Source organism: Protomyctophum bolini, assembly GCF_963924005.1.
Source record: "Protomyctophum bolini genome assembly, chromosome: 11".
Taxonomy (NCBI): Eukaryota; Metazoa; Chordata; class Actinopteri; order Myctophiformes; family Myctophidae; genus Protomyctophum; species Protomyctophum bolini.
This window is the reverse complement of record NC_137872.1, coordinates 4191731-4205497: the sequence shown is the minus strand read 5'-3', so window position 1 is coordinate 4205497 and position 13767 is coordinate 4191731. Positions and strand designations below refer to the sequence as shown.

The 13767-nt window shown below is 43.4% G+C and overlaps 1 protein-coding gene across 1 annotated transcript in view; it reads right to left on the bottom strand.

Moving 5' to 3' along the window:
• The window catches only part of triobpb (TRIO and F-actin binding protein b), a 36629-nt gene that overhangs the window by 12297 nt on the left and 10565 nt on the right, over nucleotides 1-13767 (bottom strand). Inside the window, exons 3-9 of the mRNA XM_080776467.1 lie at nucleotides 11627-11683; nucleotides 10346-10414; nucleotides 9063-9152; nucleotides 8081-8190; nucleotides 4920-5433; nucleotides 2527-2563; nucleotides 2293-2478 (exon numbers count right to left, since the gene is read on the bottom strand). Coding sequence (XP_080632593.1) covers nucleotides 2293-2478; nucleotides 2527-2563; nucleotides 4920-5433; nucleotides 8081-8190; nucleotides 9063-9152; nucleotides 10346-10414; nucleotides 11627-11683 — 1063 coding nt within the window. The remainder of the gene's footprint in view (nucleotides 1-2292; nucleotides 2479-2526; nucleotides 2564-4919; nucleotides 5434-8080; nucleotides 8191-9062; nucleotides 9153-10345; nucleotides 10415-11626; nucleotides 11684-13767) is intronic.

The window sequence follows — 13767 nt, the reverse complement described above, 5'->3', positions numbered from 1 at the left end:
AATTACTATGAAGCCGTGCATTCGTGTTTCGTAAAGATAGTTTGGTTTTTGTCGCAAAAATGTGATGACCGGGTCATCGGTCATAAGGAGACTCTTTCAATCTCCTACTGGAGTCTCTCCGCCAGTCATCAAATTATGGGCTTAGGAGGAATGAGACAAACACTAAAGCATCTACATGAAGTCAAGCCTTCATATCATGGGGTGTGTCAGTGAGTCTTAAGAAAGTCCTTTTTTGGGTGAATTATTATTTTACTTTAGACCTGAGGCCGATAAAAAAAGAAGAAAAGGCTTCTGAATCCTAACAGTTTTCTGAAAAACCTATGGTTCTGTCAGTGGTGCTCAACCTTTTTCACGCCAGGGGCCCCCCCAAGAAGCAAAAAAATAAAAAAACATTTGCTCTGAAAGAATATACATGTATATTCAAAGGATTTGCGCCACATTTTCACAATAAAAAAAGCAGATCTACAAGCTCGTAGCGCGGCACTCGGTGCCGCGCTATGAGCTTGTAGATCTGCTATTTTTAATTAATACCCAAAAAAAAGGGGGGTTCCCGACTCCCGTCCAGAATGGGTTAAATGGGATATTTAGTTTGCAGCATGGTAGACACAGTGACACACAACACAATGCAGACTCTCAAACAACAACACACATTGACACACACCGATTACACGTATACACCAGGGGGGCAGTCAGACAGATATTTTGTGAAGCCACTAAGGAAATGAAAGTTCATATAATGGCCTGTTGTGGCGCTGTCATTGGGCTCAAAAAAACCCATAGCCCCATAGAAGTCCATGTATTTGGGCCCAACTTCACCTAGACTGTATTACCTTAATAAACATGGTCATGAAAAAATCTACAAGCTATGAGCTTGTAGATTTTTCAATAGCTAAAGTATAAAATAACGCTTAAAACACCAAAAAGGGGTTAAGCAAGCAATCCCAATGTGGGGATGCATGAGTAAGTACACAAATGTTGAGGTACTTAAGTCAAATGTCACTTTTAAACGATCACAATTAAATCAGTTATTATGGCAAAAATGCACCTACGACCTATAGCAAGCGCTGTCGCAATAACTGCAGAGTGGTGTCAGGAAACGTGTGGTGGTGGAACAGAAAATAACTGCCACTTAACCACTATGTTGACGTTCCATTTTCAAGTATATACTAGGTTCTACTTTCATACTTGCCCCACCAACCCCCCTTTCTTTCCTCTCTTCTCCAAATTCCTCGTAATGTTCAGTTCCCACTTTGTCAATCATGTGTAGGACTTCCCCGTCACTGCTAAGCCCTGCAGATAGTCACGTGGGAGGGTACAGTTTGTACAAGCACGTGTCTCCTCCACTATGAATCAATTCATCCAGTCGCTTTTCAACCGCTTACACACTCAAAAAAAAATTGCAAATAAGTTTAGGGATATGGGGTGGCCCACAGTGTGTATGTGTATTACATGCAGATCCACTCTTGACCATTACGTTATCGAATATACTATTCGATATAAAATCCAAGTGACCAAGTCCAAACTTATTCCGTGCAATCTCTTCTATTATTGCGAACGCAGTGAGCACTTACTATGAGACCTAGCAGATCATGTCTGTCTGTGTGTGTGTGTGTGTGTGTGTGTGTGTGTGTGTGTGTGTCTGTGTGTGTGTCCTGCTTTTGTGCCCATATATGGAGCTGAGTGATTTGGCTGCATTTTGTGCCCATATATGGAGCTGAGTGATTTGTGTCACCATGACTCAGCCATAACCATATAAGGAGTCCCCAAAGCCGCTATACGTCCAAAACCCAAATATGTACGAGCTGCGTTCGCTTCCCGCGTTTGCGCGTCTTACTGGTATACTGTAGTGTAAAACTCTAAACGCCCTCTGCTGTTTTCCTTGTCCTTAAAATTTTAACCTTTATTTAACCAGTAAAAACCACATTGAGACTGAAGTCTCTTTTACACAGTGTGAACTGGCCAAGACAAGAGGCAAAAATAAGTGACACAGCTCTGCCACTGCCAGTAACAAAAAATACACAACAAAAAAACAGGACAGACATACAATGCTCATAAATACAGTACCCACTACCGAAGAAGCTCAAAGGGAGAACAGGAACGCGACCAATAAGGACTAATAAATAAAAAACTAAGCAACTGAAATTGCTGGTAGACTAAAAAGCAAGCAGACATTTGCTATACGTCAAAGCAGGAGCAGTGTATGGGAAGTGTGCCCAAGGGAATCACAGCAGCCAGTCAAGGGGTTGCCCACTGCGTATCCATTCTTGACCCATTTACGCCCTGCTGTCTGACCTTGTGCCGTGGCCTGGCTCTCCTCCAGCAGCAGCCGGTCCTTCTCCGTCTCCAGCTCGCGGGTCTGTCTCTGGTGCCGTCGCTGCAGCTCCTCCAGAGCCTGCCGGTGGGCACGCTCCATGGCTGACAGGCTGCGTCCGCAGGAGGCCTCGGGACCACAGCCGGACCCTCCTCCTCCTCCTCCTCCCGCTCTCCCCCCTCCTCCTCCTCCTCCTCCTCCTCCTCCTCCTCCACCATGCAATCGCTCCACCTGTTGCCTCAGTGACGCCACCTGAACGGGGGGGGAAAGAACGAGAGAAGGCAGGGTAAAGCCAACCGAGAGGGTAGGGCGGTACTAAGCGGTGTTGATTTTGTCGATTCTTTGGTTTTAGTCGAGGGGCTGTATTTTGCGTGTCTGAAGTACCAGGTCTTATTCCCTAACTTGAGTAAACTAAAGACCTGGAGGCGTGATCAATGCCATTTGGCTATTCTGAGTGGCCAAAGAGCATTGATCACGCCTCCAGGTCTTTAGTTTACTCAAGTTAGGGAATAAGACCTGGTACTTCAGACACGCAAAAATACAGCCCGTAGTCTCTTGAATGGTTTTCATTTAGTTTTAGTCGCATTTTAGTCACCTGGAATGTTTTAGTGTTAAAGTCTAGTTTTACTCGACTAAATATAAGATTTTAGTAGACTAAAAAAATATATTTTGGCCAGCATTGAGGCCGTCGTAAGGACTGATTTTACACAACGCGGCACATTGTGTAAAATCAGTGCACGAACTCAAGAGCTTGTAGATCGGCTATTTTCAGCATACAACTAACTGTAAAAATGACTTCTACTGGATCTCTTGTCTCTTGTCCTTCCTAACGTTTTAGTCTAGCTTTGTTGACGAAATTGTCAATATATTTTAGTGTCGACGTCGACAAAATCAACACCGGTGGTTTTAAGAATCCATTATGGGTCAATATGTGACTAAATTTGACTGAGGGACTGCCATTGGGATTTTTTTGAATTTTCATTTTTTTTCATGTCATATGAAAGCAGGGAATCATAGCTTCAAATTGACATATTGGTTGTTCAGTTTAGCCCACCAGTTGTGGAGAAAACAGGCTTGAAAAGGTTCACTTCTGTGGTCTCTAACATTACACCTATAGCTACATGTTTAAGCATTTATTTCATATTTACATGTCGATTTCAGCTCCGACACTTATTTCAGACATGCTTTAGTATGTGAAGAGTCTGCCTGTGCTATAAACTCATTTTGGGGGAAAAAGTTTTTCTCCTCTGGTGAAAAGCTGGAATTTGCGCGATGGCAGTCTCTCAGTCAATTCTGGTCACATGTGACGCCGTGCAGCAGCTGGTGCTGAATCCATTATGGGTCAATAATAATATGACGCCGTGCAGCAGCTGGTGCTGAATCCATTATGGGTCAATAATAACATGACGGCGTGCAGCAGCTGGTGCTGGCAGTGGGAGACTCCGTAGTGACGATGAGGACACCGTTGTTCTGTGAGAGAACAGTAGAGCTTCAGATGGCCCAATCATGTGGGAACAGTAGGGCTTCAGATAGATGGCCCAATCATGTGGGAACAGTAGGGCTTCAGATGGCCCAATCATGTGGGAACAGTAGGGCTTCAGATAGATGGCCCAATCAAAAAAGGGATAAACAAACAAACAACAACAGACGCAATTATTTAGCCCCAACTTGGCTGGCGAGTGTGTACGTTTGTCATTTACCCGAGTGAAGATTGTATTAGTCACTTTGACGCGTACTCCCAATGCCAACATGTTTTACAACAGGAGAACTCAGTGTGTAAGGCGAAGAAGCAAAGACACAACACAACACTGCACGCCACACCACGCAAACACAGAACAGGGGTTTTCAGCAACGTTTCCACCATCAAATGGACCGCGTGTGTGTCTTACAGACTGTGGCAAATCTTTGTTTTTGTGTTTTTAATGTGAGTTTGGAGGTGAGGAGGTATGACCCGAGTCAGTGTAGAGTAGGAGAGTAACGACACTGCTTTGATCTCGCCGCAAAGCGGGTGTCTATAGTTCCAAACATTGGAACTATCCCATTCAGACAAAGCGAGTGCCTTATGGGCTATAGTTCCAAACATTGGAACTATCCCATTGAGACAAAGCGGGTGCCTATGGGCTATAGTTCCAAACATTGGAACTATCCCATTGAGACAAAGCGGGTGCCTATGGGCTATAGTTCCAAACATTGGAACTATCCCATTGAGACAAAGCGGGTGCCTATGGGCTATAGTTCCAAACATTGGAACTATCCCATTGAGACAAAGCGGGTGCCTATGGGCTATAGTTCCAAGCATTGCTCCTATGGCTGGAACTATATAACCATTGAGATAGAACGAGCACTTCCACATTCCATTGTTACAATGAGAGTCAACGCTATAGTGTCGCCACTCTTCTTACTATATTACTCTGGGTATGACTAATAGACTATAACTGCTTTGGTTGGAAAACATTGCTGAAGAGCTAAAAGGTAAAGGTATGCATGCAGAGACAATATCTAAAGTGTTAGATATACATCTGGGAAAGGATGAAAGGGTTAATTTGCATGTCGTTTTTGCCTGAACTTTTTTATGCAAATTGGGAAAAAAATCAACTCCACGCACTACCTCCCTCTGCAGCGCCTCATTGGCTGACTGGCTGGCGGAGGACCGCGACCCCCCGCCAGAGGGCAGAGACCTCATCTCCGTCAACGGCATCCTCTCGAACTCCGCCCACTTCCTCTCGATGTCCTCCTCCGTCTGCAGCCTGGGGTCCGAGCCGCCGCCGCCCGACCCCCCGCCGTGGCCCTTCCTGGACAGCACGGCCTCCCATTGGCTCGCCGTCGTGGTGGCGTCCTTGTTCCTCTCCTGCTCCTGCCATGACTGGCTGTGCTCGCGGCCCTGCTGCCCCTCCCCCGCTTCTCTCTGACTGGAGGGGAGCGGGGAGTGCGACGGCACGGGGGACAGCTCCACGTAGTCGAAGCGGCTACGAGGGGTGGACGGGGCCGAAGAGGCCGGCGCCGCCAACGACGACGACCGCGAGTCGCCGTGTCTCGACGACGACGATGGCGCGCGACGAGACGACGCCGTCAGGGAGCGAGGAGCGTGGGAGTTCTCCTTGTCGCTGCTGCTGTCGGGCAGTCTGGAGACGGAAGGAGAACAAACACGATGGAATGAAGCTTGATTACTGCAATGCACTTTTTTCTGGACTGCCTAAGAAAACAACTGACAGATAAAAACTTGTCCAAAATGCAGCAGCCAGAGTTTTAACTAGAACTAAGATGAGAGAACATATTACTCCAGTTTTGGCATCACTGCACTGGCTTCCGGTTGTTTTTAGGATTGATTTAAAAATGATTTTACTTGTGTAATGTGTATAAAGCTCTCAATGGTCTCGCACCTTCCTACCTACATGACTGCCTGCCTAAATATGTCCCAAACCGCCCCCTAAGGTCTTCCACTGCTGGCCTGCTCGCTTTGCCTAAAAAAATGGCAACAAAACAATACGGGGAAGCAGCTTTTTGCTTCTAGGGGCCGTCGGCATGGAACAAACTCCCACTGTACCTTCGACAGGCAGCCTCTGTACACATTTAGCACAGCTCAAGACCCACTTCTACACCCTTGCTTTTAATTGATCTTTTTTTTTGGTTATTCATGTCCTCACTTATATTGCATTACTGCTTGCTTTTTAATGTTTATGCCTTGCTTTTTTTCTCATTGCTCTGTAAAGCATTTTGAGCTGCATTTCATGTCATGAAAGGTGCTATACAAATAAAGTTTTATTATTATTATTAAAGAAAATCGGAAATCAGATTAGGATTAAATTTTCTGTTTCACAAATCTGTGATTTGTAAAACAGCATGAAAGTTTCCTAAGCAATGAATGAACTAATATTATGTACGACTGATGTTTAGATTCCATCATTCTGTATTTCTAGATTGAGGCTTTAAAATGTTATGATAATATCCGAGAGCATTACGGTTTTATGGAAGATATTTCTGAACAGTCATGTTTTCTAGTTTGACCATCTTCAAATACTCTTTTAATCTTGAAAGAACCAATAACTGAAAATAGACGATCTACAAGCTCACAAGACGTCGCACTGCGACGTCTTGTGAGCTTGTAGATCGTCTATTTTCAGTACAAGAGATGGTTCTATAGAGGTATAGAAGAATCCCATTGACTGAAATCAATCGTGAAGACTGAGAACTTTAATCCATGCAAACGTAGAATGTGGGAAATCATCCGTTTAATATCCAGCTTTGAGCTTTCATACTATAATCTTATCACCTGTAAACATCGCTCTGCCAAATCAAGAGCCACGGAATTAACCTATTTTGGGCGGGAACCCCTTTTGGTGTTTTAAACATTATGTTATAATTTAGCTATTGAAAAATAGCAGATCCACAAGCTCATAGCGCGCCACCGAGTGGCGCACTACGAGCTTGTATGTCTGCCATCTTTGAAAAATCGTGAAAATGTGGCGCAAATTTGGAATATGTATTTTTTCAGAACGAACGTTTTTAACTCAAATCTTTGCTTCTGGGGGTGGGGGGTCCCTAGAACAACATATTTTTAGAATGGGTTCAGCGGCCTCTTGCATAACATTTTTGGGTTCCTCCTTGACATGAAATATTGAGCACCACTGATATAGAAACATAGGGTATTTCAGAAAACTGTCAGGATTTAGAAGACTTTTTTTTTAGGGCCAAAATGGGTTAACTGCCCAGTAAAGGTGATTCTGACTCTATGAATAACTAAGGCTCAGCTGCAGGTGAGTCATTGTGTAAGCAGCAGAACATACAGTTAACATTTGGCCAGTGATTAATGAGACTTGGGAGTGATTCTATTCTTTGATTGGCCAAGCGAGCAAGCATGCAGCTACTGGAATTCTACCATGGGCAGTACTGTGAATAACAAGCTCTTATCTGGGCTGTGTGTATTTAGACAGGGCAGAGGCACAGAGCAGAAGTGATCTGGAATCTGTGACACAAAGTGTGCTTCTTGAAAGAAAGAGTAGACTAGTATGAACTAGGTCTCAATGACATCCATTCTGTCCGCGGCTAATTGAATGAAAACTGAGTCACTGGGAGGGAGTGTCCTTTGGAACTTTGTTTTGCCATTATAGGTGTTTGTTGGGTGTGAATTCAGTACTTGGATCTTTCACTGGAACTATGTGAGGTCTCAGGAGAATGGTGATATCACCATAGGGTAATAATAATAGGTTAATACCGATTAACCTATTTTGGGCTAGTTCTTGAGCTTAGTCCAGTTACACTGGGTAAATATAGTAACTTTGCTTTGCTTTGGGCGGAAACCCCTTTTGGTGTTTTAAAGCATTACGTTATACTTTAGCTATTGAAGAATAGCAGATCTACAAGCTCATAACGCGGCACCGAGTGCCACGCTATGAACTTGCACAGTAGGTCTGCTATTTTTGAAAAATCGTGAAAATGTGGGGGAAATCTTTGAATATATATTCTTTCAGAGTCAAAGTTTTTAACTTTGCTTCTCTTCTGGGGGAGGTCCTTGGAACATATTTTCAGAGGGGGGGTCGGCGGCCAATTACATATCATTTCTACATTTAGACGGTGAAACTACGACTCAATCTTCAAGAATGCTATAAGAAGCACAACAAAGTCAAGGGGAAAAACGACGTCTGCCAGGTCCCTTTGGAGATCTATCAGTTTGAAATACAAAAAAAAGAAAAAAACCCTTGAAATATCACATTACTGTGATGTACTGTATTCAAACAATCCTCCCTCCCAAAACGTCCGTAGTAAACTCACTGTGTGAGGTCCGGGGAGCTGATGGGTCTGACACTCTTTCTCAGGACCTCGATCCAGTTCCTCCTGATCCCTGCCGTCATGGCCGACAGAGTAAACACCGCCTCCCGTGTCTGTGAGGGAAACAGAGTGGAAAAACAGGTTAAAGAAAGAGAGATGGTGAGGGAGGGAGGGACAGAGATGTGATGGAACAGGATAAGATCGGAAGGGGTGGGGGTGGAGGGGGGTGAAGTACCAAGCTAAATGTTTTTGGAGACAGTTTTTTTGCAGAAAGACAATGTGAGGGAAAGGTTGAGGTGGTTTTCGAGATGAGTCGAGATGATGAGATAAAAATTAACCCATTTGAACCTGACCCTGTGTTTCTATGTCAGTGGTTCTCAAACCATTTCACGTCAAGGACCCCCCCCCCCCCCCCCCCAGAATTATATGTGATTGGCCCGCCGACCCCCTATATGTTGTTCAGAGTTGAAATGTTCACTCTGTAACAATATATATATTCAAAGATTTGAGGCACATTTCATCACGATTTAAAAGAAAAAGCAGACCGACAACAAGTTCATAGCTAAGGAAAGGAAAGGTACTATGTTTACCCTGCAGGGTAACTGGACTAAGCTCAAGAACTTGTTTACAGCCAGGCCCTGCTCATAGAACATTTCATGGTAGGGGTTCAATGCCTTGTTCAAGGGCACTTCAGCGGTGGTCATTTTAACGTGCCGGTCCGGGAATACGAACTAGCGACCTAGCTAAAGTATAGCTAAAGTATAACATAATGCTTAAAACACCAAAAGGTGGTTCCCGCCCAAAATGGGTTAAAATCAAAAACTGGGACGGAACCTGAGGAGGAAGGGCGTGGTGACCTATACACGAGGACAAGAAGTCAGGATATAATGAACGTACAGAAAAAAATACACAGTTATCAATCACGGAGGCTTTGTCTGAGCTTTGCGTACAAAAATGAAACGTGAAACCTGAGACTGACACTCACGTGTATCTGAAATCCATAGTTCTTCTCCACGTCAAACTCTGACACCTTCATGCAGGATTTCAGGTCAATCTCCCCGTCGAGGTCATCTTTCTGTTCCGAATAAAAACAGGAACACCAAGTCCATAACATGAAGCTACGCACCAGTCACCAAGTCCATAACATGAAGCTACGCACAGTCACCAAGTCTATAACATGAAGCTACGCACAGTCACCAAGTCCATAACATGAAGCTACGCACCAGTCATCGACAACCAGGGGTGTTTTCGTCGACCAATACCATGACTAAATAATATACTGTCGATTTTGTCGACAAATAAAAACTAAACTAAAATGTTAGGATGGGACTAGTGGACTCAGAGAGAGATCCAGTATAAGTCATTTTACACTTGCTTGCATGCTGAAAATAGCCGATCTACAACCTCACAACGTGTCGCAGCGTGACGCGTTGTGAGTTTGTAGATCTGCTATTTTCAGCGAGTGTAAAAACAGCCGACATCAAGGCACCGTCAAAATGCATTTTAGTCGACTGAAATCTTGTGATATTTTTAGTCAACTAAAACTACCGTAGACTAACACTAAAGCATTCCAGCCAGGTGACTTAAAATGTGACTAAAACTGAATGAAAATTATTCAAGAGACTATGACTAAAACTAAAAACAGAAAAATCTGCTGCCAAAAACAACACGGTCAGCAACGCAGTACACTGGATAAACTGGATATCCTATGTTTAACAGTGGCCTAAATAAGAAAAATATAATATAAAATATAAAATAATATAAAAATATAGAAATTAAATGTATAATGGTTACAACTTAAAGCTGCTATAAGCAATAATATGTCAAAATTGTAATGACCTTTTTATTTTTTTTGGCATTCAGACAGCCAGCAATGGGTAGAACGCTTCCAAAAAAAAAAAAAGATGTTTCTAGAATCTTTGTCATTGGTCTAAATAAAGAAACCCGGTCGCAATGACTAACCAATCAGGACGCAGACAGGCAAATCGACGAATGACAACGCTTCTAGGAAAATCTTTGAATTCAGATTGCGGCCCCTAGATGCGTCATAGAGACTACATTTTTTTTGGGAGTGTTCTACCCATTGCTGGCTGTCTGAATAGCAAAAGAAATTAAAAACTAAAAGGTATTTTGACATAGTATTGCTTATAGCAGCTTTAAGTGACAATATATCAACTTCTTTCAGAATTTCAATTTAATCACACAGGTTTTTTACGACAGTTGGAAAATGTGTTTATGTGCTGGTAAAATGTTTGGCTGAGACTATACCTCCTCTGCCCCAGAGTCTCGGTAATACTTCAGTCCCGCATCCGACAACACAAACCAGTGCTTCTTCCACTATAAAAAGACACAGAAACGAACAGCGTTAAAAGTGGTGCTGAAGAACGAACTGCAGCGACCCGAAACTAAACAAGCCCGTTAAAAACAAACATGCCCATAAAATGATACGTGTAAAAGTCTGCTGGTAGCTCGGCGGCTCCACTCGTTTTATTGCTTGGTCAACATTTAGATCCTAACCGGATCTCCTTCAGGAATTTTGCAATAAAACAAACAAGTGGAGCTGAGAGACATTGCATTGCAGACTTTCTTCTTTTTTTTTTGTTGAATTCTTCATTGTTCGTCCAGCACCTGGATGTGCATCGCCTTTGTCATAAAATGATACTTAACAGCAAATAAAATGAACATAAAGGTTTGCTTTTAAAGTTAAATAAATTGACTGTTAAGCATTGAAACAGACATACTGGAAAGGTGGAAAGGTGCTATATAAATAAAATCCGTTTGTTCATTCATACTGAAACTAGATTTATTTTTTCTTTTAAACCCATTTAGGTCCGACGTCGAAAAAGAAAAAAAAAGTCTTCTAAATCTTGACAGTTTTCTGTCAGTTTTCTATATCAGTGGTGCTCAATATTTCATGTCAAGGACCCCAAAAAAGATATGCATTTGGCCACCGACCCCCGTCTGAAAATATGATATTCCAGGAACCCCTCAGAAGCGTTCAGTTAAAAACGTTCGCTCTGAAAGAATATATTCAAAGATTTGTGCCGCATTTTCACGAATTTTCTAAAATAGCAGACGCAGACCTACAAGCTCATAGCGCTGCACCGAGTGGCGCGCTATGAGCTTGTAGATCTGCTATTTTTCAATAGCTAAAGTATAACATGATGCTTTACAACACCAAAAAGAGGATCCCGCCAGGAATGGGTGAACACAGAAAATGGAACTAGAACAGCACAAGCTGCAGCCATCGGGACCACACAGAGCACGACGTTCATCCACTCATGCATGAGAAGAGACACCTGCTGTGCCTCGCCCTCGACTCCCCCGACTGCCTGCCACGCGCTATTACTGCGATAACACGGACGATCTGATGCGATCCTCTTACCCACAACCCTTCTCATTAGGAAAGAGGGATCGATGGAGAAGATGGAGGAAGGAGACAAGAAGAATGAAAGAAGAGGAAAGTGACTACAGTGATATATTGACTTTGGACGACGAGAGAGCTGCTGGTAAATGGTACGAAGCCTTGGCGTAGGACGTTTACGTTACCTCTCCACTTTCATCCAGTTTTGACATCCATCCCTTCTTGAAGTTAAGGAGGTCAGGCTGTGGGGGCAGAAGAAACACAGTGTCATGTTCAACCGCCTTTGTGTGTTGTAAGAAATAACTAAAAAATGAAAAAAATGTTGACAAAGGAGAGCATTTTACATCATAAAAGGTCTTATTTTTGTCAAAGAGAAGAACGGCGACATGAAAAGAAAATGTAACACTGTACGCGAGAGGCTGCTGTTCAACTTGAATGCACTGCAAACAGAAAAGTTACAGCGCGGTGGTTGCAGAGCGAGCGAGATGGATTAGATTTACAAAAAATGTTTGTTAGAGGTGTTAACAGGAAGCAGAAAGTAACTGAAGTCAGGAATAGAAAGAAAAAAAAGCTTTGTCTGTAGCTGAGGATGAGCGAGACATCATCGCAAAGTTTAGACTAGTTATTGGTTAGTTCAGTCATTAGTCCTACAACCCATCTCAAACCCTCACCCTCACCCTAAACTGCCGTGGGGCAGCACACCTAAACCTATCCTTAATAGCCTCGTTTTTGTATACCTTTTATTAGTTATTATTCTTATTTTTTTTTACATTCAAATATTCATTCGAATATGGAATAATTCGTTGGCAGCACTAGAGAAGTGTGACAGTGTCAAAGTGTCGGACAAGGGAGCGAAGTGATGCAGGCCATGTATGTACACAGCGGAAAACGATGCCTAATTGTTGCCTAATCTCATCACATCACATCACATCACATGACATCATTGCAGTACCCCAGACCCAGAGCACACAGCTTCTCCTCTTCCCGTCTCCCTGCCAGAACCCAAAGTGAGGGTATTCCTGGAATCGATAATGGGAGACGGATTAGTTAAGACATGTCTGAGTCTGAGAGCGGTGCAGAGGAGGAGGACACCCGTTTGGCACAGACAGTACAGTACTCCAAACTGTTCCACAGCCTGATAATAGGCTCTGGAGACATGGAACATGTTACTGTAGATGTCCCCGCTCCTCCTGTTCCTGCTGTAAAATTAACGAGTAGACTTTTATTTTTATTTTATTTTTGTTCCATGTGTGTGTGGAATAGAGGCGCTTCATTCTGGATCATAATCTTGCCCATCCCTCATTGGGATGGGAGGCATCCTTTGGTTGGTTAGACATAGCGTTGGTTTAGACCAGGGGTTTTCAAATGATTGTGAAACAGGGACCACCACCCTGACTTAGAGTCAACCTGGGGCCCACTGTTGTGTTGAGCGGGGATATATGGGCTAAGATTAGTGCTGTTGTAACACTAGCTATGCATCCCATGTGTATATACTGTACCTCCCACTGTTTCTCAACCAATTGTCCATATGACTACTAATAATGTCCTAATAATAATGACTCAACCAGACAATCCTCTGCTCTTTCCCCTCTTGAGATTCTAACTCCCTTTTTCTGTTGAAATTTCTTGACCTCCAACTTGTCAGTAAAATGACTACATGGACGGTCATCATAGGTCACCGGGTCATTCAGTACACCGTTTCTCAACTAGAGGAAAGACATTATTAAAAATCAACAAATCCTACATTACTAAAATGAATGGTCAGGGACCACATGCAATACTTCCACGGACCACCAGCGGTCCACGGACCACCTGTTGAAAACCCCTGGTTTAGACAATACTTAAGGTTGGTGAGGGGTGCGTTAAAACGACCGGATTAAGGTTGGTGAGGGGTGGTGCGTTAAAACGACCAGATTGAGATGAGATGAGATGAGATTCAATTTATTGTCAATGTACAGTACAAGTACAGCACAGCGAAAGGTAAGTGAAGTGAAGGTTGGTGAGGGGTGGTGCGTTAAAACGACGGATTAAGGTTGGTGAGGGGTGCGTTAAAACGACGGATTAAGGTTAGTGAGGGGTGGTGCGTTAAAACGACGGATTAAGGTTGGTGAGGGGTGCGTTAAAACGACGGATTAAGGTTAGTGAGGGGTGCGTTAAAACGACGGATTAAGGTTGGTGAGGGGTGTGTTAAAACGACGGATTAAGGTTAGTGAGGGGTGCGTTAAAACGACGGATTAAGGTTGGTGAGGGGTGGTGCGTTAAAACGACGGATTAAGGTTAGTGAGGGGTGCGTTAAAACGACGGATTAAGGTTGGTGAGGGGTGGT